Source organism: Macaca thibetana, chromosome 11 (assembly GCF_024542745.1).
Source record: "Macaca thibetana thibetana isolate TM-01 chromosome 11, ASM2454274v1, whole genome shotgun sequence".
In the NCBI taxonomy this organism is placed as follows: Eukaryota; Metazoa; Chordata; class Mammalia; order Primates; family Cercopithecidae; genus Macaca; species Macaca thibetana.
This window is the reverse complement of record NC_065588.1, coordinates 118,553,608-118,577,428: the sequence shown is the minus strand read 5'-3', so window position 1 is coordinate 118,577,428 and position 23,821 is coordinate 118,553,608. Positions and strand designations below refer to the sequence as shown.

Here is a 23,821-nt window from a genome sequence, read left to right as displayed (position 1 = left end):
CTGGGTTCAGACGATTCTCATGCCTCAGCCTCCTGAGTAGTTGGGATTACAGATGTGCACCACCACACCTGGCTAATTTTTGTATTTTTAGTAGAGACGGGGTTTCACCATGTTGTCCAGGCTGGTCTTGAACTCCTGACCTCAGGTGATGGGCCAACCTCGGCCTCCCAAAGTGCTGGTATTACAGGCGTGAGCCACTGTGCCCGGCCCATTAGTGGAGTTCTGATGGGCACGGTAAATACTAGTAATGAAAGAGAAATTCTGTATACTTTTAAAAATCTCTTTAATAAAAGAATGCGGCGGCTCAAGCCTGTAATCCCAGCACTTTGGGAGGCCGAAGCGGGTGGATCACAAGGTCAGGAGATCAAGACCATCTTGGCTAACACGGTGAAACCCCATCTCTACTAAAAATACAAAAAAAAAAAATTAGCCAGGCCTGGTGGCGGGCACCTGTAGTCCCACCTACTTGGGAGACTGAGGCAGGAGAATGGTGTGAACCCGGGAGGTGGAGCTTGCAGTGAGCCAAGATCGCGTCACTGCACTCCAGCCTGGGCAACAGAGCGAGACTCCATCTCAAAAAAAAAAAGGAATGAAGGGTGGTAGAGATAATAATTGAAAGATTTGTTTCTCATGGAATTAATTTGGCCTTAATATTCAGTATTTGGAAATGTCTTAAAGAAAACCATTCTCATTGTAGAAAATCCGTTTTCAAATACTTGTTATATCCCAGGGAGATTAGTTTATACCTTCCACCTCAGGCAGTCATCAGCTGCTTTAGAGAATGAAATCCATCCTGCCCCTCCACGTTTTTGGTTCCTGGGGCTCAATTCAATCTGGTCAGGTCTCCCTGGCTGGAGATTCTGTCCTGGGAACAGATACTTAGTTGTAGTCTCATGTGTCTACACTCACCCAAGACTCTATACTTAGCTTGCTCAGAGAATAGTTAGGTCAGCTCCTAAAAATGCATTCAGCAGAAGACTGAAAAACATCAATTGCTTCATTTGTATGCAAATAGAAAGTGGTAGATGATTATATATTACACGCCTTTGAGTAAGTTCATTTAATACTTGAAGCAGTCTTTGTCTCAAAAGAGTGTGCCCTTACTGAGAAAGGATATGTGAACGGTACATTTATTGTTGGAGAGAGTGGATTGTTTACATCATGTCTGGACTTCTGTCTCGTTGGGTAGACAGTTCTACACCAGCAGCCCCCTTAATAAAGAAGTCTACATAGACACTGTTTTGTGTCTTGCTATACAGTGTTGAATTCTAACCAACAGAGAATTAAGTATTTTGTTAATTGTGGAACAAAAGAGTAATGGTTGAAAGAGGGATGATTTAAAACAGCACATTTAATTCTCAGAGAAAACTGGGACAGTCTCACTGTGAGTTCTGTTCCATTCAGATCTGCCCTCACTGGAAATGGATTATGATTAAGCATGACGTGCTGGTCTGTCTTGTTCTCAGTTGTACATTAAAGACCAGCCTGTCACCAGGAGGAAGTGTTTGAATTGAGCAGAGTTTAATTCAAGAAGAAATTATTTTTTTGTGATGAGGTCTTAACTCTGTTGCCCAGGCTGGAGTGCAGTGGCACAATCATAGCTAACCGCAGCCTTGAACTACTGGGCTCAAGCAGTCCTCCTGCCTCGGTCTCACGAGTAGCTGGGACTATAGGAAAGTACCACCACACCCAGCTAATTTTTTTTTCTTCCTTTTAGAGACAGGGTCTATGTTGCTCAAACTCCTGGCCTTAAGAGAAATAATTATTTTTTTCTTTTTTATTAAAGTTATTATCTTTTTAATTTTCTGTAGAAACGGGTCTCACTGTGTTGGCCAGGGTGGTCTCGAACTCCTAGCTTCCAGCGGCCCTCTTGCCTCAGCCCCTCAAAGTGTTGGGATTATGGATGTGAGCCACCACACCAGCTGAAATACTCTTTTTAAAATATCAAAATGAACTGGATGTCTAAAGCAGACAGTAAGAGGGACTATGATAAAGATGGTGAGGCAAAAAATGCAGACATCACATAGATGATCTTTAGAATTTATTGTAGAGTCTGATATATTCAGTCATGTGGTTTAATGATGACATCCTATAGAAAATAAAGGATACCTTTTTTGTCAGACAACAGAAGAAAAAGGCAGTTATTTAAAATTTCTGGTTCTTTCATTTCTAAATGGATTAGTGTGAATTTCAAGCCACATAGTGTTTCTTAGCTTAAGTTACTCCGTTGCTGTAAAACACCCAAAATCGGGTGGTAACAAGGAGCTGCAAAGGCTAGAACACTTAACTGCCTGGAGACATCCAATGAAGGATGTGAGAGTTAAAAGGGAACAGAATCAGGCCTATTTTTAATAGCCTGTCTGTTTCATCCATTATTTTGGTGTGGAGGAGGGTATAAATCTCAGCTATACTCCGTTTCCACTAGGTAGGACACGGAAGATGACCAGTTCTCTGGGGGAGTAATTACTACTCACTGGCTTCCTGAGCAGCTTGATAATGTTTGGCTCCTGTTTTCAGCCTCACTGTGGCCAAGGCAATAATTTGATAATAAGAGATCCTGATTAAATTAAGGAGCCATTTGCTTCTGGATGATGATATTGATAAAAGGGTTGATGTCCACACTGCCTGCTCTTTCAAAGGTCAGAAAACAGTCTTGAACTAAAAACTACTGCAACAAGCAAAATAATCAGAAGCAGCATAGTTTATGCTTTCGTTTCCTTTGTTGTTGCACCTGGGAAAGTGTCTGTTCTTTGCAGAAATCCTTACTGGCTCCTTTTCCCTCACATTCTGTGGAGGTGAAATTGGAAGTGTCACATTGGGAAGGTACCTGTATAATGAGTCTGTAAGCTGCGAAACTCTTTGTAAACCGGAATCAAGCACTCAGGAGATCTCCGTCACTTAAGCCTGGTTCTCACACACGTGCATGTTTGCACTTGCATTTTTTTTAAGACAACAACAGCTTTTGCTTTAGTAGTTGGGTGGTCGCAAGTGAACACTGTCCAGTGGTTCTTCTGGTGCTCAGACGAGGAGATGGGACTGCTCTCAATGTGTTTGTTAGAAACGAAACTATTGGCACTATAACCCCATAACCCCCTACAACATTCAGAAAAAAACCAGAAGGGGCTTGAAATACCCACTAGTGTACCGCCTGCTCAGCCCATCTGGGTCTGTGAAACCACATCTGAGCCCTGTGGGCTGTGGTGGCGACACAGGCGGAGGGCGTGCAGGGTTGCCAGCGCCCCGTCTGGGCTGGGAACGCCTGTGCGCAGCTCGCTAAGAGCTCGGGGACCACGCGGAGGTTGTAATTGGTCTCTAGACCACACCTAGTTGAGTGCCGCTGCTTGAAAATCTCAGTTCTACCGAGATCGCGCAATACACACAAGCTACCTTTGGGCACCAGAGCAGACGGAACCGCGGAGCTTCAGGGTGGAAGAGTCGTGGAAACTTTGCCAAGTAAGTGAGGTGGGGAGAGAAGGAAGCCAGTGCCCGACACTGCCGGGAGTGGCTGGGCAAAGCAGCTTTGGAGGTGCTGTAGGGTTCCTACTGTCTGATGAGCTGGTGTGGGGTTCTTACTGTCTGATGCCGTCTCTTGTGGAAGTTAGCAGGGCTGGGGCAGATGTACAGAGCATTGTGGGGGAGGTGAGCCCAGGATCGGACTGATGCCCACCCACCACCTGGCACCCTGCAGTTCCAGCTGGCCAGAAGGCAAGCATGCCGGACCACAAAGCAAAGATCCTCCATCTCTGCTGCTGGCAAGCCTTGGGGCCAGGGGACTCACAGAAGGGCAGGTTTGGGCCTGTGCCTTCCTCCTGCCCAAATGGGTCTCCTCTTCCCCTTCCAGCCAGGGCCGCAGCTGGGGCTGCAGCTTGAGTGACGGGAAAAGAAAGCTATACTCCACCAGCCCATTAGCGGCACTCACAGCATTAAAAATGCAGGAGGTGGTGGTGGGAGGAGCGAGCCGGGAGGAAGACTCATGCAGCTGCGGGGCGCGGGGAAGAGCCGGGCTTCTGACTCCTCAGCCCGGATCAGAGCCAAAGAACGAGGGCAGTTTGGGTTGAGAAGGATTCTCCAGTGTAACCGAGAAGCGAGCGTCCAGGAGGCTGTTGGGGAGGTCGGCACTGTGGGCTTCCTAGCCTTCGTTTGCTGTTTCGAGGGCCTCGTGTGTTCCCCTCCGCCCCTCTGGGACGGCGCCAGCCCGGCAGGGTGCCGACCGTCCCGGGTCTCCCGCGCAGCGCGATGCCGGCCTCGTCCACCGTCCACGTGCTGCAGCTGCTGCGGGAGCTGCTCGCCTTCGTGCTCCTCAGCTACACGGTGCTCATCGGGGCGCTGCTGCTGGCCGGCTGGACCACCTACTTCCTGGTGCTGAAGTGACAGCGCCGCGGCCGCATTTCCCGCCCGGCCCCGCCTCCCGCCCGGCCCCGCCTCCCGCCCGGCCCCGCCTCCCCAACTCACCAGGGAATTCCCTTCAAGCCCTGGCCAGAGTTGAGTCCCCGCCCACCCGTAGCGTCACGGTGTCCGACTCAGCTCCGCGCCCTCAGGCCCTGCGTATGCCCCGCCCCACGCGGAAGTTTCGGCGGTTGGTTGCCTTGCGCGGCCGTTATAGCCGTTGCCCTAAGCCTCGCCCCCTTTCCCCCTGTCTGCCCAATCCCGACTGCTTCCTTGGGTGGGGGCGTGGCCATGGGGTGAGGCGTTCTCTGGTGGAGGCCGTGCCCGGCCCCGCGCTCACGAAGCTGCGTCACTTCCGGCGTGTGCGTCCGGCGTCTGTCCGCTGCACGATGGCGGCTCTGAAGAGTTGGCTGTCGCGCAGTGTAACCTCACTGTTCAGGTACCGCTGCCGCCGCGTAGAGGGGACAGGACCAGAGGGAGGGACCGACGCGGACAGCGCTGTGGCCCGGCCCGCGGCGCCCGCTTTTCTTACGCGCACGTCCCTCGTCAGCCCAGCTGGGTAGCGGCGTCTCGCCCCGCTCGGGAGGACTGACGACAGTCCCGCCTCCGCCCCTTGGGTCAAGCGGGTTTCGTTTTCAGTTCGTCCATTTTCTAGAAACGAATGCCCTAGACCCCAGGCTGCCTTCTTGGGGCGACTCCGCCTCCCGACCAGCTCGCGTCAGCCCCTTGAAGTCCCTGAGAAGACGTGGAGAGGAGGAGGGACACGGCATGGGGGAGCCTGGGAAGGGAGGGAAGCGTCTGAGGACGTCTTCCCGAAGGCACAAGGGGCCCGGGGAGCAGGCGCGGGGGACCTCGGCGCGGGGCTCCCTTCCTAGCCCTGCAGGCTTTTGGGCGATTGTAGCGGGACCGTCACACACACCTGACAACCAGGCCAGGGGTCCAGAGCTAAATCCTGCCTGCAGGAGCGGTTATTATGGCATCCGTTTCTAAAATGTTTTAAGGCAACATTTTATTATTTTATTTTATTTTATTTTATTTCAATTTTATTTTAGACAGGATCTGGCTCTTTCGCCCAGGCTGGAGTGCAGTGGCGAGATCTCCCGGGTTCAAGCAATTCTCACCCTCAGCCTCTCGAGTAGCTGGGATTACAGGCGCCTGCCACCACGCCCGGCTAATTTTGTTTTGTTTTGTTTGAGACTGAGTCTCGCTCTATTGCCCAGGCTGGAGTGCAGTGGGGCGCTCTCGGCTCACTGCAGCGTCTGCTTCCCAGATTCAAGCGATTGTCCTGCCTCAGCTTCCCGAGTAGCTGGGATTACAGGACTGTGCCACCAGTCCGGGCTAATTTTTGTGTTTTAAGTAGAGACGGGGTTTCACCATGTTGGCCAGGCTGGTTTCGAACTCCTGACGTCAAGTGATCCACCCGCCTCGGCCTCCCAGAGTGTTGGGATTACAGGCGTGAGCCACCGCGCCCGGCCTTCTTTTTTTTTTCTTATTAAATAGACACCAGGTCATGTTGCCAGCCATGTTGCCCAGGCTGGTCGTGAACTTCAGGGCTCGAGTGATCCTCCCGCCTTGCCCTTGGCCTTCCAAGCGCTAGAATCACAGGCGTGAGCCACCACACCCTACCTGAGGCAACATTTTAAACTTGCTGTATGTTGAAAATTTCAAAACCCCTCAGCTGTCCTGCATCCTCATTTAGGTTCCTGCTTGGCTCGAGTTTGAGTTTACAGCCCCTGCAAGTAAATCCAAGAGCCTGTTACAGATTGGCGGTCGTGCCTTATGAAATCTGACTTCTACTTCCAGGTACAGACAGTGTTTGTGTGTTCCTGTTGTGGCTAACTTTAAGAAGCGGTGTTTCTCAGAATTGATAAGACCATGGCACAAAACTGTGACGGTTGGCTTTGGAGTAACCCTGTGTGCGGTTCCTATTGCACAGGTACTGTCGTGTGCAGTGATTCTTACCTAGTGTACCATGTCGTCTTGAAGTCTCAAGTGGGCAATGAAGCATTAGACAAGCTACCATAGTTTGACCCAGTGCTCCCATCCCTTCCCCCACAGTACCAGCATCTTTTCACAGTTGAGCAGATGTATTAATATTCTCATTTTGATTGTCTCATTTGGTAGGAACAGCACATCAGATTGTATAAAGCGAGTAGAGAGAAATAAGAGAATATTACAGTCTATCAACAAAGTGGTCTTTGATTCACAGAAATTTATTGAGCAACTTTTATGTGCAAGACACTGAGAATGTAAGCATGAACAAAAAATTCTTGCTCTCACAAAATGCTTTGTGGAGATGAAAGAGAAAATAAACAAATATAAAATATCAGCTAGTGATAAATGGTAGGAAGAAAACAGGGCCAGGCACAGTGGCTGATGCCCAGGGCTTTGGGAGGCCAATGTGGGAGGATGGCTTGAACTCAGGAGTTTGAGACCAGCCTGGGCAAAATAGGGAGACTCTGTCTCTACAAAAAAGAAAAAAATTAGCCAGGTGTGGCGGCTCACACCTGTAGTCGCAACTACTCAGGAGGCTGAGGCAGGAAGATCGCTTGAGCCCAGGAGTTTGAGGCTGCAGTGAGCTATGATCTCACCACTGCTCCCAGCCTGGGCAACATGGCAAGACCTTTTCTCAAAAACAAAACAAAACAAATGAGGTAAGTAAATAGGCACTTCTGGGAGGGGGTCGTTTTGTTTTAGATAAAGGTGGTCAGGCTACTCTGATAAGGTGCAGTAGAGATCTGAATGTTCTGAAAGAGCCATTATACTGTCTGGTGCCGGGAGGAGCTTGCCAGGCAGAAGGAACTCAGGACAAAGACCTAGAAGCAGAACTATGCCTGGTATGTCTGAGGAGCAGGGAGGCTAATGTGGCTGGAGTGCAATCGGGGAGACAGTAATAGATGAAGCCAGAGAGTTAACTGATAATCAGATTGTGTACTTTGTATTTTGTGGGCCATTGTTGTAAGGCTTTGGGCTTTCTGAAAAAGAAGCCGCAGAGGAATTTTTTTTTTTTAAGACAGAGTCTCGCTCTGTTGCCAGGCTGGAGTGCAATGGCACAATCTTGGCTCACTGCAACCTCCGCCTCCCAGGTTCAAGCGATTCTCATGCCTCAGCCTCCCGGGTAGCTGGGATTACAGGGGTGTGCCACCAGACCCGGCTAATTTTTGTATTTTTAGTAGAGACGGGGTTTCACCATGTTGGCCAGGCTGGTCACCAACCCCTGACCATAGACGATCCACACGCCTCGGCCTCCCAAGGTGCTGGAATTACAGGCCTGAGCCACCGCACCTGGCCATCACAGAGGATTTTTAACACAGAAGTATTATGATCTGACATAAATTTTAAAAGTTTTAAAAGGTTGCTGTGTGGAACTAGGAAGACTAATAGGCTGTTGCTCTATCTAGGCATGAAATGATACTGGCTTGGACCAGGCAAGCAGAAGAGGTGGGGAGAATTTAGCTGAACGTAGTTAGCAGGAGTTGCTGATGGATTGGTTGTGGGGTGTATTCTCTAGATTAGGGGCCCCCAACCCCTGGGCTGGTACTGGTCTGTGGCCTGATAGGAAGCAGGCTGCACAGTAGGAGGTGAGTGGTGGGCAGGCGAGCATTACCCCTGAGCTCCGCCTCCGGTCAGATCAGCAGTGGCATGAGATTCTCATAGGAGCATGAAACCTGTTGTGAACTACACATGCAAGGGATCTAGGTTGTGTGCTCCTTATAAGAATCTAACTAACGCCTGATGATCTGAGGTGGAAGTTTCATCCTGAAACCATCGTTGCCCCACCCAGTCCATGAAAAAGTTGGCTTCCACAGAGCCGGTCCCTGGTGCCATAAAGGTTGGGGACCACTGGTCTAGATTCCAAGATTTTTTAAAGGCCTTAGCAACTGAATGAATGGCGATGCCATTTAGTAGGATGAAGAGGAGTGGGTTTTGAAAGGAAAAAAATTTTTTGGAAATGTAATATCTAAGATGTCTAGGAAACATCTAGGTGGAGCTATCAGGTAGTTGATATAAAAGTGGCACTTCACTTAAAAAAATCATAGCTTATTTGTTTTATGGGGAAGAGCTAGAGAGGAAACCAGCAAGCTCCATTTCAGCAAAATATCCGTGCCACTTACGTGTGTGTTCATCGCAAAAGGAAGATAAATTCCATGTATCACAAGTATTTTCAGCATCTTCTGTGGCTCACTCATGAGCCCTCACCTTACTGTGCCTCACTTCAGTTGTCATCTCTGCATGCTGATGAATCCATAGCCCTAAAACCCCTCACTTGAATACCAGGCCATTTTCGGCCACAATTGGGACAACCTTTGATTTTTCATTCAAAAGGTTTTTGGTTTTTTTTTTTTTAGGTTTGTCCTGTCTCAGTTATTATATTACTTTCTAAGCCCAGTTAACCTCAGTTCTGGGCCACATGACTGGGGCCTCTAGTCATTTAGTACAGCAGTGCCACTTCCATTCTTTGAAACCCCTCAGTGGTCAGCTACGCACAATGGCTCTCTCATGTGATCCCAGTACTTTTGGAGGCTGAGGTGGGAGGATCACTGTAGGCCAAGAGTTCGAAACCAGCCTGGGAAACAGCGAGAGACCACCCCTTTACAAAAAATAATTAGCTAGGTGTGGTGGTGTGTCTGCAGTCCTAGCTACCTGGGAGGCAGGAGGATCATTTGATCCCAGGAGTTCAAGGCTGCAATGAGCTGGGATCAATACTGGATGGAGTACAACACTGTACTCCATCCTGGGCAACAGAATGAGAAATGAAAAACCTACAGTGGCTTTCCATGAGGTGTTCAGAACTAAAATCAAACTTAAGTCTCCCTGCACCCAGGACCCTAGTGGGTCTCATCTCTCTTGTGCCACTGCTCCAACCAGGCTAGATCCCTGGACATCCCCTGCAACACAAGTATTCTTTTCCTCATCGTTAACCTATTCTCCAGGATGCCTGGCCATTCTGATTCTAGGTGTCTTTAGTACCAAATCTCACCTCTGTTTAAAGCCTTTCCTTATTCCTGTCCAACAACTATCTCCTTTCTGGCCACTTAATATTGTATATTTTGATATTTGATGATAATCCTTTGACACTCTCCTGAGTCATCAGAGCATAATGCGAAGGTTACAGACTTTGAAGTGAGATTTTGTTTGAGGTCTAGATGGGACTTTCTGGAAAAGTTATAGAACTGTTCTGAGCTTCTGTGTCATTGCTTGTACAAAAGGATAATAACTGGACTGTTGTGAGGAACAAGTGAAAACACATTATAAAATGTAGCACATTATGAAGACTCTCAGAATATTGAGACAAAATTAGCTTCTTGTGAGCAGAGGTGTCTTCCTTTTGTAGTCCTATATAAGGTGCCTAAGGAATACTTAATTATTTGATTGAAATATAAAGTTCTTGATTTGTTCATATCAAAAATAGTTTTTGACTGCCTCTTTCAACATGCAGTGATTCTGAGTGTTTGTACTCTGAGTCGCAAAAACAAGACGCAACGTAGAGTGATTTTTTTTTTTTTTTTTTTTTTTTTTTTTTTTTTGAGACAAGTTTCGCTCTTGTTGCCCAGGCTGGAGTGCAATGGAGCAACCTCGGCTCACTGCAACCTCCACCTCCTGGGTTCAGGCAGTTCTCCTGCCTCAGTCTCCCGAGTAGCTGGGATTACAGGTACCCACCACCACACCCAGCTAATTTGTGTCTGTTTAGTAGAGACTCTGTCTCAAAAAAATAAAATAGCTGAGGTCCCCCCATCAACACTGTACTGCTTCATTCTGCTCAGAATTGCCCTCCCCCATCCACTTTTTTTTTTTTGAGACAGAGTCTCGCTCTGTCGCCCAGGCTGGAGGGAAGTGGCACAATCTTAGTTCACTGCAATGTCCGCCTCCCGGGTTCAAGTGATTCTCCTACCTCGGCCTCCTGAGTAGCTGGGACTACAGGCGCCCACCACCATGCCCGGCTAATTTTTTTTTTTTTGTATTTTTAGTAGAGTTGGGGTTTCACGATGTTGGCCAGGCTGGTCTCGATCTCTTGACCTTGTGATCCACCCGCCTCGGCCTCCCAAAGTATTGGGATTACAGGCGTGAGCCACTGTGCCCAGCCCCCTTTCTTAGACTCAGCTTAATCCTCATCAAATTTGTGAAGCCTTTTCTAAGCTATTAGCACTCAGCATAAAACTGATTGCTCCCTTCTGCATGACCCTACTGTAGCTCATACATACTCCTCCCACCGCTTCCATTATACATGATTGTGTTCATTTTTCTAGTTCTGTTAGCCCGTCATCCTCCTCTCTCTACCCCTGCACCTGTGTTTGAGGGCAGAGAATGTCGAGACTTGTGTCTCAAGTATCGAACACTGTTAATGAATGAATTGTAATCTTACCAGTTTGTTATAATCACTAGTTTTGTTTGTTTTTGAGATGGAGTCTCACTCTGTCACCAGGCTGGAGTGCAGTGGTGCAATCTCGGCTCACTGCAACCTCCGCCTCCTGGGTTCAAGTGATTCTCCTGCCTCAGCCTCCCAAGTATCTGGGACTACAGGCGTGTGCCACCACGCCCAGCTAATTTTTGTATTTTTAGTAGAGACAGGGTTTCACCATGCTGGCCAGGATGGTCTCAATCTCCTGACCTCGTGATCCGCCTGCCTCAGCCTCCCAAAGTGCTGGGATTACAGGCGTAAGCCAGCGTGCCTGGCACCGTTTTTGTTTTTGTTTGTTTGTTTGGACAAGAGTCTTGCTCTGTCGCCCAGGCTGGAGTGCAGTGGCGCAGTCTTGACTCACTGCAACCTCTGCCTCCTGGGTTCAAGCGATTCTCCTGCCTCAGCCTCCTGAGTAGCTGGGATTACAGATGCATACCACTACCACCTGGCTAATTTTTGTATTTTTTAGTAAAGTCAGGGTTTCACCATGTTGGCCAGGCTGGTCTCAAACTCCTGACCTCAAGTGATCCGCCTGCTTCTGCCTCTCAAAGTGTTGGTATTACAGGTGTGAGCCACCGCACCCCACTGCATTTTATTTTATATATAAAGAAATAATTTGCTTTTTGGAGCAGAGAATGAAAGTTGGTTAGAAAGCATACTCCGGAATTATTTCTCTATATTGTCTTAAATTGCCAAAATAAGGCCTTAAAAAATATAACCCAAAGGAATATAGTGCAGTTTCAGCCTAAAACACTAAGCAGCATGACAATTATGTTTTTTACTTGCCAATTTGTGAAAAAGTTCTCAGTTTGAGCTTTAGAGGTTGAGTGACAATGTTTGTGTCTTTCAGAAATCGGAGCCTCATTCCCTTAGTAGTGAAGCATTGATGAGGAGGGCGGTGTCTTTGGTAACAGATAGCACCTCTACCTTTCTCTCTCAGACCACATATGCATTGATTGAAGCTATTACTGAATATACTAAGGTATGTCTACTCTTGTTAACTCTTGATCTTCTAAACCATGGTTTAGCAAATAATGGCTCACAGCCAAATTGTGTCTGATGCCCATGTTGGTATTTGATTGAAACATAGCCAGGCCTATTTGTTTCTGTATTGTCAGTAATGGTTTTTGAGGATTTGAGTAGTTTCAGCAGAGGCTGTAAGGCCCACAAAGCCTAAAATATTTACTGTCAGGCCCTTCACAAAAACGTTTGCTGAGCCCTGATCTAAATCACTAGTTTTTAGACTTTTTCCAGGAACCTTTTTTTCAGAAGTCTTAAATGTGGCAGCCTAGTATATAAAACAGAAGTAGAGCTCATGTGGTGCAGTTAGGGGCACAGGGCCATGGTCCATCAACAGAGGTTTCTCTGTGAGGATTAGTTAAAAACCACTGATCTAAGCTAATAGAAAAGAGAGTATATGGGACAGGCGTGGTGGCTCACATCTGTAATCCCAGCAGCAGCTTGGGAGGCCAAGGCAGGAGGATCAGTTGGGGCCAGGAGCTCAAGACCAGCCCAGTCAATGTAGCAAGCCCTATCTCTACCAGAAAAAAAATTTTAAACTTAGCCAGGCATAGTGCGTTGTGTGCCTGTAGTCCCAGTTACTCCAGAGGCTGAGGTGGGAGGATCACTTGAGTCTAGGAGTTTGAGGTTACAGTGAACTGTGAACATGCCACTGTACTTCAGTCTGGGTGACAGAGCATCCTGTTTGTAAAAAATAATTTTTTTTTTGAGATGGAGTCTTGTTCATGCAGGCTGGAGTGCAGTAGCATGATCTCAGCTCACTGCAGCCTCCACCTCCTGGGTTCAAGCAGTTCTCCTTCCTCAGCCTCCTGAGTAGCTGGGATTACAGGCATACACCACCATGTCCGGCTAATTTTTTGTATTTTTAGTAGAGATGGGGTTTCGCCATGTTGGCCAGGCTGGTCTCGAACTCCTGACTTCAGGTGATCCACCTGCCTTGGCCTCCCAAAGTGCTAGGATTACAGGCGTGAGCCACCGCACCCAGCCAATAAAACTTTTTAAAAGAGTATATGGTTAATCAAGTATTGAAGTCTCATTTGTGCATTTGTTTTACATACATCTTCCAGCAGCTTTTTTTCCTCAACCTTTAGATTTTTCCCTTGCATTATTTTCTCTTTCTGTGTCTGAAATGCTGACAAGCTTTTAAAAACACAGAAGTTTACAGACGGAGATACTAATGTCCTGATACCTTTACTTCATAGAATAATAGTGCAATTTAATTGAGGCAGCAGGATGGAAGAGCCAGTTTGCTGTGGTGGAACTTAGTTTCCTTGAGGTAGAAATCTCTCTATTCCTTCTGATATGTCTCAGTTATTTTACTCAGACTTGTTCATTCTGTATTTGTAGGCTGTTTATACCTTAATTTCTCTTTACCGACAATATACAAGTTTACTTGGGAAAATGAATTCACAGGAGGAAGATGAAGTGTGGCAGGTGATCATAGGAGCCAGAGCTGAGGTAAGCAGAAAGTTCTAGGCATGTCTGTGTTAGTGCACCTACCTCATGTGGTATCTAAATTATTGAATTAAGTCTAATCAATATAATCAGTGTTCTCTAAATCTACTTTAAGTCCATTTAAATGGGCTAGACCTCTCATACCGTCTGAAGCACTTTGCTTGATTTATATAGATGTCTTCAAAACACCAAGAGTACTTGAAGCTGGAAACCACTTGGATGACTGCAGTTGGTCTTTCAGAGATGGCAGCAGAAGCTGCATATCAAACTGGTAGGTTCAAGTTTTGTGTTGGTGTTTTTTTTAACTAGAGGTGCCATTTGAGTTTTCATCTGGTTTTCTAAAATGAGGGCTTTATATTAGATGGTCTAAGTGGCTCTAACTTTGAGAAATTTTCCCCATTTCCTATATATTAACCAACATTTTATTTACACAATAGAAAAAATGAGCATACCCTTGCAGACCAGACCAGTAGAAGCTAGGTTATATCTTCAAAATGAAAAATGATACAACTATTACCATTGGAAAACTGGATTGCTTCCAAATAGTTTGAGTTTTTGGTAATACAGTTTATTAACAATCATAGAATTACACCGTTGGATGAGACTTGAGATGATTAATCTGTGTGAACCTTTTTGTACAGATGGAGAAAATGAGACGTGGAATCATAGTCAGTGGCAAAACCAGGACAAATTATTTGTCTATGTCAGGCTTTGTGGTAAGCATTTCGTAGGCACTTTTTATATGTGAAGAAACTAGAGTGCAGATGGGCCAAATAATTCAGCTAAGATGATGTGGTACGGTGAGCAGGCAGCCAAGCTGGGACTCAGCTGAGTAGGTCTTTTTTTTTTTTTTATAAAATAGAGATGGAGTTTTACCATGTTGCACAGGCTAATCTCGAAATCCTGGGCTCGAGCTGTCTACCCACCTTGGCCTCCCAAAGTGCTGGGAGTATAGGCATGAGCCACCAAGCCAAGTATGTCGAATTCCAAAGCCTTTGCTTCTCCCTAGCAGCTGGTGCTTTGTCCTCTGCACCTTAGTACCCTAAGGTGCCCATCATAGAACATCCTACCTGAGTGGTTCCAAACTAGGTAGGCTCACAGAAATTTTTTTTGGTTTTGAAACTGAGTTTTGTTCCTATCACCCAGGCTGGAGTGCAGTGGCGCCATCTAGGCCTACTGCAACCTCCGCCTCCTGGGTTCAAGTGATTCTCCTGCCTCAGCCTCCCAAGTATCTGGGATTATAGGCACCCACCACCACGCCCCAACTAGTGTTTGTATTTTTAATAGAGAAGGCGTTTTGCCATGTTGGCCAGGCTGGTCTCGAATTCCTGACTTCAGGTGATCCACCCGCCTCAGCCTCCCAAAGTGCTGGGATTACAGGCATGAGCCACTGCGTCCAGCCAAAAAAAATTTTTTTTTGGACAGTTTCACTCTTGGTGCCCAGGCTGCAGTGGTGGCACTTTCTCAGCTCACTGCAACCTCTGCCTCTCCAATTGAAGCAATTCTCCTGCCTCAGCCTCCCAATTACAAGCATGCACCACCACACCTGGCTAATTTTTGTATTTTTAGTAGAGACAGGGTTTCACCATGTTGGCCAGGCCAGTCTCGAACTCTTGACCTAAAGTGATATACCCACCTCAGCCTCTCAAAGTGCTGGGATTACAGACGTGAGCCACCACACCCAGCCGGCTCACCAGAATTATAGCCCAGTACTAGCTGTTATTAAGAAACTGGTTGCAGTGGCTCACGCCTGTAATCCCAGCACTTTGGGAGGCCGAGGAGGGTGGATCACTTGAGGTCAAGAGTTTGAGACTGGCCTGGCCAACATGGTGAAACCCTGTCTCTACTAAAAATACAAAAATTAGCCAGGTGTAGTGGCACACGCCTGTGCAGGAGAATGGCTTGAACCCAGGAGGTGGAGGCTGCAGTGAGCCGAGATGGCTCCACTGCACCTTAAGCCTTGGTGACACAGCGAGACTCTGTCTCAAGAAAAAAAAAAAAAAAACTGGTATGGGTCGGGCCCAGGGGTTCACGCGTGTCTTTGGGAAGCCGAGGCAGGCAGATTGCTGGAGCCCAGGAGTTCGAGGACAACACAGCAAAACCCCATCTCTACCCAAAATACAAAAATTAGCCGGGCGTATTGGCGCTTGCCTATAGTCCCAGCTACTCGGGAGGCTCAGGTGGGAGGATTGCTTGAACCCAGGAGCTCGTGAGCTATGATCATGCCTGTGCACTCCATCCTAGGCAAAAGAGCTAGACCCTGTCTCTCAAAAAAGAAATTGTTATATTAAAACCTACTCTTGTTTTCTGATGTCAAGATTAGCAGACTAGGGTCTCAAGCATCAAATCTTAAAAATGACAGAAAGGGCTGGGTGTGTTGGTTTACACCTCTAATCCCAGCTACTTGGGAGGGTGAGGCAGGAGGATCACTTGAGCCTGGGAGGCAGAGGTTGCAGTGAGGCGAGATCGTTGCACTCCAGCCTGGGCAACAGAGTGAGACCCCATCTCAAAAGATATAAAGCTTTTTTTAAGGTAAGTGTTGTGTCATCATACTGAAAAATAAAAAGTAATTCTTTTAGAAGTTATTAAGGTTTTTTTTTTTTTTTTGGAGACAGAGTCTCACTCTGTCCCCCAGGCTGGAGTGCAATGATGTGAACTCAGCTCAGTGTAACCTCCACCTCCCTGGTTCAAGCAATTCTCTTGCCTCTGCCTCCTGAGTAGCTGGGATTGGAGGCGCCTGCCATCATACCTGGCTAATTTTTGTATTTTTAGTAGAGACGGGGTTTCACCATGTTAGCCAGACTGGTCTCGAATTCCTGATCTCAGGTGGTTCGCCTTCCTCGGCCTCCCAAAGTGCTGGGATACGAGCCACCGCGCTTGGCCCAGAAAAAGGATTATTAGTGATCCTGAGGAATCGGAGATTTGGAACAAAGAATGAAACAACAGAAGTGTGGAAGCAGCATTATAGTCGTGCCACACAAAGATGGCAGAGGATTCCTGGGTGCAGTGAACAGGAGGATATGCTTAGATCTAGAAGGAGAAAAGAAGGATAGGATGTATAAGCATTATCCGAAAAAAGTAGACATTTTCCTAGAACTCATAAAAGGGCTAGCAAGTTGTAAACAGAATTTTTTTTTTTTTTTTCTGGTCTTACTTTGTCACCAGGGTGGAGTATAGTGGTACAATCATGACTCACTGCTTACTACAGCCTCAGCCTCTGGGCTCAAGCGATCCTACCACATCAGTCTCCCAAGTAGCTGGGATTATGTGTTTTTGGCAGAGACAGGGTTTCGCCATGTTGCCATCCGCCCACCTTGGCCTCTCAAACTGCTAGGATTATAGACATGAGACACTGTGCACGGCCTTACGATTTCACTTTTTTAACAAAAAATCTGGTCCAGGTGCAGTGGCTCATAACTGTTGTAATCCCAGCACTTTGGGATGCCTAAGCAGGTGGATCACTTGAGCTCAGGAGTTCGAGACCAGACTTGACAACATGATGAAACCCTGTCTCTACAAAAAAATTAGCCAGGCATGGTGGTGGGCACCTGTAGTTCCAGCTTCTTGGGAGGCTGAGGTGAGAGGATCACTTGAGCCCTGGAGGTTGAGGCTGCAGTGAGCCATGATCAGGCCAGTACACCCCAGCCTGGTTGACTAAGCAAGACCCTGTCTTAAAAACAAAAAAATGGCTGGGCGCAGTGGCTCATGCCTGTAATCCCAGCACTTTGGGAGGCTGAGGTGAGCAGATCACGAGGTCAGGAGATCGAGACCATCCTGGCTAACACGGTGAAACGCCGTCTCTACTAAAAATACAAAAAAATTAGCCACGTGTGGTGGCAGGCGCCTATAGTCCCAGCTACTCAGGAGGCTGAGGCAGGAGAATGGCGGGAACCTGGGAGGCAGAGCTTGCAATGACCTGAGATCACACCACTGCACTCCAGCCTGGGCAACACAGCAAGACTCCGTCTCAAAAAACAAATAAATAAATAAGCAAATAATAAAGTAACAGCATAACAAAAAGATTCAGAGCAAAATCCCAAAAGCTACTAAGAAAAAATAGATTACCTACAAAGGAAGTAGAATCAAACATCAGGCATCTTCTCCGCAACACTAGAGGTGACGATACATAAATAACCTAGGATTTTATGTATAGCCGACTACCATCAAAAAGTGAGAATAAAATATACACTCAGATATAGACTCAAAGTACCACCTGCATACACTTTCTGGAAGAACTATGAAGAAGGAAAAATCAGTTTTGAAAGAAGCTACTAAATTTTTTTTCCAAAAGTTCTGAGTGTAAAACAAGTTTTTAAATTTGGGAAAGTGAAAACATGCTAAGCACATTGACATTAAACATTATTAAACACTGCAGAGAATTAGTAGGAGTGGCAGAAAACTTGGTAGCTTCAATTGAGGCAGGAAAGGTTTAAAAAGAAAACCCATTAATTAGAAAATACAAAACTGGGCCAGGCGCAGTGGTTCACACCTATAATCCCAGCACTTTGGAAGACCGAGGCAGGTGGATCAGCTGAGGTCAGGAGTTCGAGGCCAACATGGCGAAACCCCATTTCTAATTTTAAAAAATTATAGGAATAATTTCAAACATCAGTGATTACAATAAAAGTAAACTTATTAAATGAAACTTTTAGATTGTGTTCCAAAAAATCTAGCTAAATCAAAGAAAGCATTCAAGATAAAAAGCAATCAGTAGGACAGAACAATTCTTTAAGACATCAATCATGAAACATGTACTTTAATAAGGCAAAAACAGAATTACAAGGAGATCTCAGAGATGTGTGTAATACTTAATTTTCTGAGCACGCTTGCAGGTCAAGAAGACCAAAAAAATTAAAGCTATTAAGGATTAGAACAGAATTTTTTTTGGAGACAGGGTCTTGCTCTGTTGCCCAGGCTGGAGTGTAATGACATGATCACAGCTTACTGCAGCCTTGACCTGGGCTCAAGCCATCTTCCCATTTCAGCCTCCCAAGTAGCCCAACTAATTTTCTTTTTTTTTTTTTTTTTAAGAGATGGGGTCTTGTTATGTTGCCCAGGCTGATTTTGAACTCTTGGGCTCAAGTGATCCTCCCGCCTTGGCCTCCCAAAGTGCTAGGATCACAGGCGTGAGCTGAGCCACTGCATCCAGCTCAGTATGATTTTTGATTTTTTATTTTGGAGACAGGGTCTCACTCTGTCACCCAGGTTGGAGTGCAGTGCCTTGATCTTGGCTCACTGTAACTTCTGCCTCCCAGGCTCAAGCAATCCTGTCTCAGCCTCCTGAGTAGCTGGGACCACAGGCAGTCACCACCACACCCGATTAATCTTTATTTTTTGGTAGAGATGGGGTTTCACTGTGTTGCCCAGGCTAGTCTCAAACTCCTGAGCTAAGGCAGTCCACCTGCCTCAGCCTCCCAAAGTGCTGGGATTACAGGTGTGAGCCACTGTGCCCGTCTGTGATTTTTTTTTTTTTTAAACTAAACAAAGGAAAATCAGATTTGTGTGTGTGAGAGACACAGGGTCCATGCGGGAATGCAGCAGTGGATCATACATCATAGCTTGCTTTAGTCTCAACCTCCTGGACTCAAGTGATCCTCCCTACCTTAGCCTTCCCAGTAGCTGGGATTACGGGTGCACACCATCATGCCCTGGCTAATTTTTTTATTTTTAGTAGAAACAGAGTTTCACTAAGTTTCCCAGGCTGGTTTCGCAGAGTGATTTTTAAACACGTGATAAATGTATATATACTGAATATAAAACTTTGTCCCCTCTATATCTTCATATTCTTCTAAGACACAAAGTAAATTTTGTACCAGGTGACAAAAGGAAAAGACAACGAAATCATTTAAAAAGTTGATATATCGGCCGGGCATGGTGGCTCACGACCGTAATCCCAGCACTTTGGGAGGCTGAGGCGGGTGGATCACGAGGTCAGGAGAGCAAGACCATCCTGGCTAACACAGTGAAACTCCATCTCTACTAAAAATCCAAAAATTTAGCCGGGCATGGTGGCAGGCACCTGTAGTCCTAGCTACTCGGGGGTCTGAGGCAGGAGAATGGCATGAACCCGGGAGGCAGAGGTTGCAGTGAGCTGAGATTGTGCCACTGCACCATAGCCTGGGCAACAAAGCAAGACTCCATTTCAAAAAAAAAAAAAAAAAGTTGATATATCATATTCACCAACCTTCAATCTACCACTAATAAAGAAATTCCTGGCCGAGCGCGGTGGCTCAAGCCTGTAATCCCAGCACTTTGGGAGGCTGAGACGGGCGGATCTCGAGGTCAGGAGATCGAGACCATCCTGGCTAACACAGTGAAACCCCATCTCTACTAAAAAATACAAAAAACTAGCCGGGCGAGGTGGTGGGCGCCTGTAGTCCCAGCTACTCAGGAGGCTGAGACAGGAGAATGGCCCGAACCCGGGAGGCGGAGCTTGCAGTGAGCTGAGATCCGGCCACTGCACTCCAGCCTGGGCGACAGAGTGAGACTCCGTCTCAAAAAAAAAAAAAAAAAAAAAAATTCCTTATGTCTACAAAGTTTAAAAACATGCTTCTTAAAAACTACAGGCTAAAAAAATTTAAATGGAAATATAAAAATATTTAGAACAGTGATGACAAGCACAGTATATAGGAGAACTGGGAGGCTGTAGACAAAAGTAGCTCTTAAAGGGAGATTTACACCTATGTCAAATACAAAGACTGAATGACAGGTAATATTTACTGTAACAATACTGAAAATAAGCAAGTTAAACTTTAACTCAGTTATCAGAAAGGCAAAATGAGAAAAATGGAACATATTAGAAGTAGTTAAATAGGAACAATCAGGCAAAATCTGCTCTCTTGAAAAGACTGAAAAATTAGGCAAAGATTTGGTAAGTATGATTGAGAGAGAGTGGTAAAGTAACATCAGAAATAATCGTTAACAGAAGTGTTTTTTTTTTAATATGAGAATATTATCTTTATGTCAGTCTCAAAGAATCTGTATAAGACTATGTTGGGTACAGTGGCTCACAACTGTAATCCCAGTACTTGGGAGGCTGAGGCAGGAGGATCACTTGGGCCCAGTAATTCAAGACCAGCCTAGGCAACATAGCAAGACCCCATCTCTACCAAAAAGTCGAAAAAAACTAGCCGAGTGTGGTGGTACACACCTGTGGTTCCAGTTACTTGGGGAGCTGAGGTCGGAGGATCACTTAAGAGCCAGGAGTTCAGGGCTACAGGGGGCCATGATTGTGCCACTGCACCCCAGCCTGGGCAAGAGTTAGGCCCTATCTCAAAAAAAAAAAACCTGTAATCCCAGCACTTTGGGAGGCTGAGGCAGGGTAATCACTTGAGGCCAGGAGTTCGAAACCAACCAGGCCAACATGGTGAAACCCTGTCTCTACTAAAAACATAAAAACTAACTGGGCATGATGGCATGCACCTGTAATCCCAGCTACTTGGGAGGTTGAGGCAGGAGAATCGCTTGAACCCAGGAGGCCAACGTTGCAGTGAGCCAAGATTGTGCCACTGCACTCCACACTAGGCAACAGAGCGAAACTCCATCTCCAAAAATAAGTAACTATAAAAGTAGAAACGGTGGCCAGGCGCAGTGGCTCACGTCTGTAATCCCAGCACTTTGGGAGGCCGAGGCAGGTGGATCATGAGGTGAGGAGACAGACCATCCTGGCTAACATGGTAAAACCCGTCTCTACTAAAAATACAAAAAAAAAATTAAGCGTGGTGGTGGGCGCCTGTAGTTCCAGCTACTTGAGAGGCTGAGGCAGGAGAATGGCGTGAACCCGGGACCGGGAGGTGGAGCTTGCACTGAGCCGAGATCACGCCACTGCACTCCAGCTTGGGTGACAAGAGTGAGACTCCGTCTCAAAAAAAAAAAAAAAAAAAAAGTAGAAATGGTATTCAAAGATTTTGATGTCCCCGAAATGGACACCAGGGCCTAGGATGTTTTGTGAGAGAGTTGTATCAAATCTCCCAAAACTACAATACCTATGTTACTGTAAGTGTACCTGAACATAGAAAGTAATGACAAGCCTCATATTACAACTGTATGAAGCCAGCATAGCCCCGATCCCAAACTGGGGCTAGGGCAGCACCAAAACGAGAAGGTATAGTTCAGTATCACTTCAAAATGTAGCCGTAAATCAAACGTAGCCATTTACCCTCAAAATAGAGTGATAGTTCACCACTGTAAAAAACTAGAGAGACGACTCCTCAAAAAAAAAATACATAATTCACTACTTGAGATGATATATCCATAGATTAAATGAAAAAACCACTTAATTATCTCAATATATGCCCAAAACATCTTCAATAAAATGTAGCCTTTATGATTCGAATCTAAGTACAATTATGAAGAGATACTTTTCTTAATGTAATAAAGGTTAAGTAATCCTACTTAATTGTGTGAACTATCAGAAGTGTTTTCATCGAATTCAGAAGAGGAGGATGCCTGCCATTCTCCACTACCTGTCAACATTGTACTGAAGGCTCTTGGTAATGCAGTAAGAAAAGATCAAAATGTTCTATAGATGAATTGATAAAATGTGTATACCCAGATGATGAAATACACTAACTAGCAGCAGGTAAAATGAGAGCTCACACACTTTTTTTTTTTTGGAGACGAGTTTCACTCTGTCGCCTCGGCTGGAGAGAAGTGGCCATCTCAGCTCACTGCAACCTCTGCCTCCCAGGTTCAAGCAGTTCTCCTGCTTCCGCCTTCCAAGTAGCTGGGACTACAGGTGCACTCCGCCACACCCAGCTAATTTTTTTGTATTTTAGTAGAAACGGGGTTTCACCGTGTTACCCAGGCTGGTCTCGAACTCCTGAGCTTAGGCAATCCACTCGCCTCAGCATCCCAAAGTGCTACGATTACAGGCATGAGCCCCTGCGCCTGACCTTTTTTTTGAGATGGAGTCTCTGTCACCCAGGCTGGAGTGCAGTGGCATGATCTTAACTCGCTTCAGCCTTCGCCTCCTGGGTCCAAGTGATTCTCCCGCCTCAGCCTCCCAAGTAGCTGGGATTACAGGCATGCACCACCATGCCTGGCTAATTTTTTTTTTTGTATGTTTGGTAGAGGCAGGGTTTCGCCATGTTGGCCAGGCTGGTCAGGCTGGTCTTGAACTCCTGACCCTCAGGTGATCCGCCTGCCTTGGCTTCCCAAAGTGCTGTGATTAGAGCCACGGCGCCTGGCCTTCAAAACACATGTTTAAGTGAAAAAATTATAAAACATGTTTAATACCTTTTATGCTGTTTCTTTTTTTAAAATTTATAAATATAAATTTATAGTAACAATATTTTTCTATGCATTCCTTTACCTTTAAAGATTAGGTTGACAAAAGGGATCTTTGACAATTTTATTCGTCATCTCTTTGTCAAAAAGAAATGGATGACGTGTAGTTAAAAAAATTCATCTAAGTCTGTACTAAAAGCTGTGTAGCTATAAAGATGATTGTGAGAGTTAATAATTGTGTTGGCCACTGATAGCTGAAGAAAAATACTGTTTTTGACAGTGTCGGTTAAATCCAGACCTGGACATAGTGGTGGAAGTTCCTTTGCAGAGAGAGAAGACAGGGAGGCCAAGGAAAATGACCCCAAGAGGGGTTCATATGACAGCCACAGCACCCCCAGGCCGATGTCCACATGAGCCTTCTGCCCTGCACAACTACTCAACCCGATTGTCCCATCTTTTGGCAGGCGCAGATCAGGCCTCTATAACCGCCAGAAATCACATTCAGCTGGTGAAACTGCAGGTGGACGAGGTGCACCAGCTCTCCCGGAAAGCAGAAACCAAGCTGGCAGAAGCACAGATAGAAGAGCTCCGTCAGAAAACACAGGAGGAAGGGGAGGACCGGGCTGAGTTGGAGCAGGAGGCCTACCTGCGTGAGGATTGAGGGCCTGAGTCCACTGCCCTGTCTCCCCACTCAGTGGGGAAAGCACGGGCAGATGCCATCCTGCCCAGGGTTGGCATGAGTATCTACACCGAGAAGAGGTGGCGGGTCCTGCTCTGGCCAATCAGGCGAGACGCCTTTGTGAGCTCTGAGTGCCTCCTGTGGTCTCAGGCTTGCACCTGGACCTGGTTCTCAGCCCTTGGGCACTGTACCTTGTTTAACATTTCACCCCACTCTGTACAGCTGCTCTTACCCACCCATTTTTTCACCTCACACCCAAAGCATTTTGCTGACCTGGGTCAGAGAGAGGAATCCTTTTTGTCGTGCCCTTAAGTTCAGCAGCTGTTTAACCTGTTTTCAGTCTTATTTACATTGTCAAAAATGATTTAGTACTTGTTCCCTCTGTTGGGATGCGAGTTTTGGCGGGGGGCAGGGAACCTGTCCAGTTTGTACGATTTGCTTTTAAGTGTTTCTAATGTGTTCTCTGATCTGCCCTCACTGCCCTGTGAGGACAGCTCAGGCCAAGGAGTGAAAAGACTACTTACTAAGGGAAGGGATGCAGAATGTTTACCTGGTGCTCTCAACAGGACTCTTAACACAGGCCTCTTGTTCCTTTCTTTCCTTTGTGTTTCTCTATTGTATCCAAAGGAGAAGAGTAAGATTTTGTTTGCATC

General features: G+C 46.4%; 2 protein-coding genes across 6 annotated transcripts; one reads left to right on the top strand and one right to left on the bottom strand.

Moving 5' to 3' along the window:
• Positions 1–2,026: 2,026 nt before the first annotated feature.
• On the bottom strand, positions 2,027–4,679 carry LOC126931672 (uncharacterized). The gene is made up of 3 exons (XM_050750024.1): positions 4,533–4,679; positions 3,920–4,362; positions 2,027–2,787 (listed from the first exon to the last, which is right to left on the bottom strand). Exons 1-3 carry the CDS (start codon positions 4,677–4,679, stop codon positions 2,781–2,783), a joined length of 597 nt encoding a protein of 198 aa, XP_050605981.1. The 3' UTR covers positions 2,027–2,780.
• A 21-nt stretch (positions 4,680–4,700) lies between these two features.
• Positions 4,701–23,752, top strand: DIABLO (diablo IAP-binding mitochondrial protein). Of its 5 annotated transcripts, none has more exons than XM_050748113.1 (6): positions 4,701–4,825; positions 6,190–6,322; positions 11,637–11,768; positions 13,220–13,264; positions 13,436–13,532; positions 22,954–23,752. In XM_050748113.1, the coding sequence occupies exons 1-6, from the start codon at positions 4,776–4,778 to the stop codon at positions 23,148–23,150; spliced, it is 654 nt and encodes a 217-aa protein (XP_050604070.1). In that variant the 5' UTR covers positions 4,701–4,775; the 3' UTR covers positions 23,151–23,752. The 5 variants fall into 5 exon arrangements, with proteins under 5 accessions (XP_050604070.1, XP_050604069.1, XP_050604072.1 ...); XM_050748112.1 differs by having other exon boundaries at positions 4,702–4,825; positions 13,154–13,264; XM_050748115.1 differs by lacking the exon at positions 6,190–6,322 and adding an exon at positions 6,086–6,189 and having other exon boundaries at positions 4,713–4,825; positions 13,154–13,264.
• Positions 23,753–23,821: the final 69 nt, after the last annotated feature.

What these genes read in the sequence shown, in the direction of transcription:
- LOC126931672 (XM_050750024.1), bottom strand. Translation starts at nt 4,679, where the DNA reads ATGGCCACGCCCCCACCCAAGGAAGCAGTCGGGATTGGGCAGACAGGG. An exon ending in GGCATACGCAGGGCCTGAGG is followed by an intron (nt 4,363 to 4,532) that starts GCGCGGAGCTGA and finishes CTGTCACTTCAG; the next exon opens with CACCAGGAAGTAGGTGGTCC.
- DIABLO (XM_050748112.1), top strand. Translation starts at nt 4,776, where the DNA reads ATGGCGGCTCTGAAGAGTTGGCTGTCGCGCAGTGTAACCTCACTGTTC. An exon ending in CTATTACTGAATATACTAAG is followed by an intron (nt 11,769 to 13,153) that starts GTATGTCTACTC and finishes CTGTATTTGTAG; the next exon opens with GCTGTTTATACCTTAATTTC. An exon ending in TCATAGGAGCCAGAGCTGAG is followed by an intron (nt 13,265 to 13,435) that starts GTAAGCAGAAAG and finishes TGATTTATATAG; the next exon opens with ATGTCTTCAAAACACCAAGA.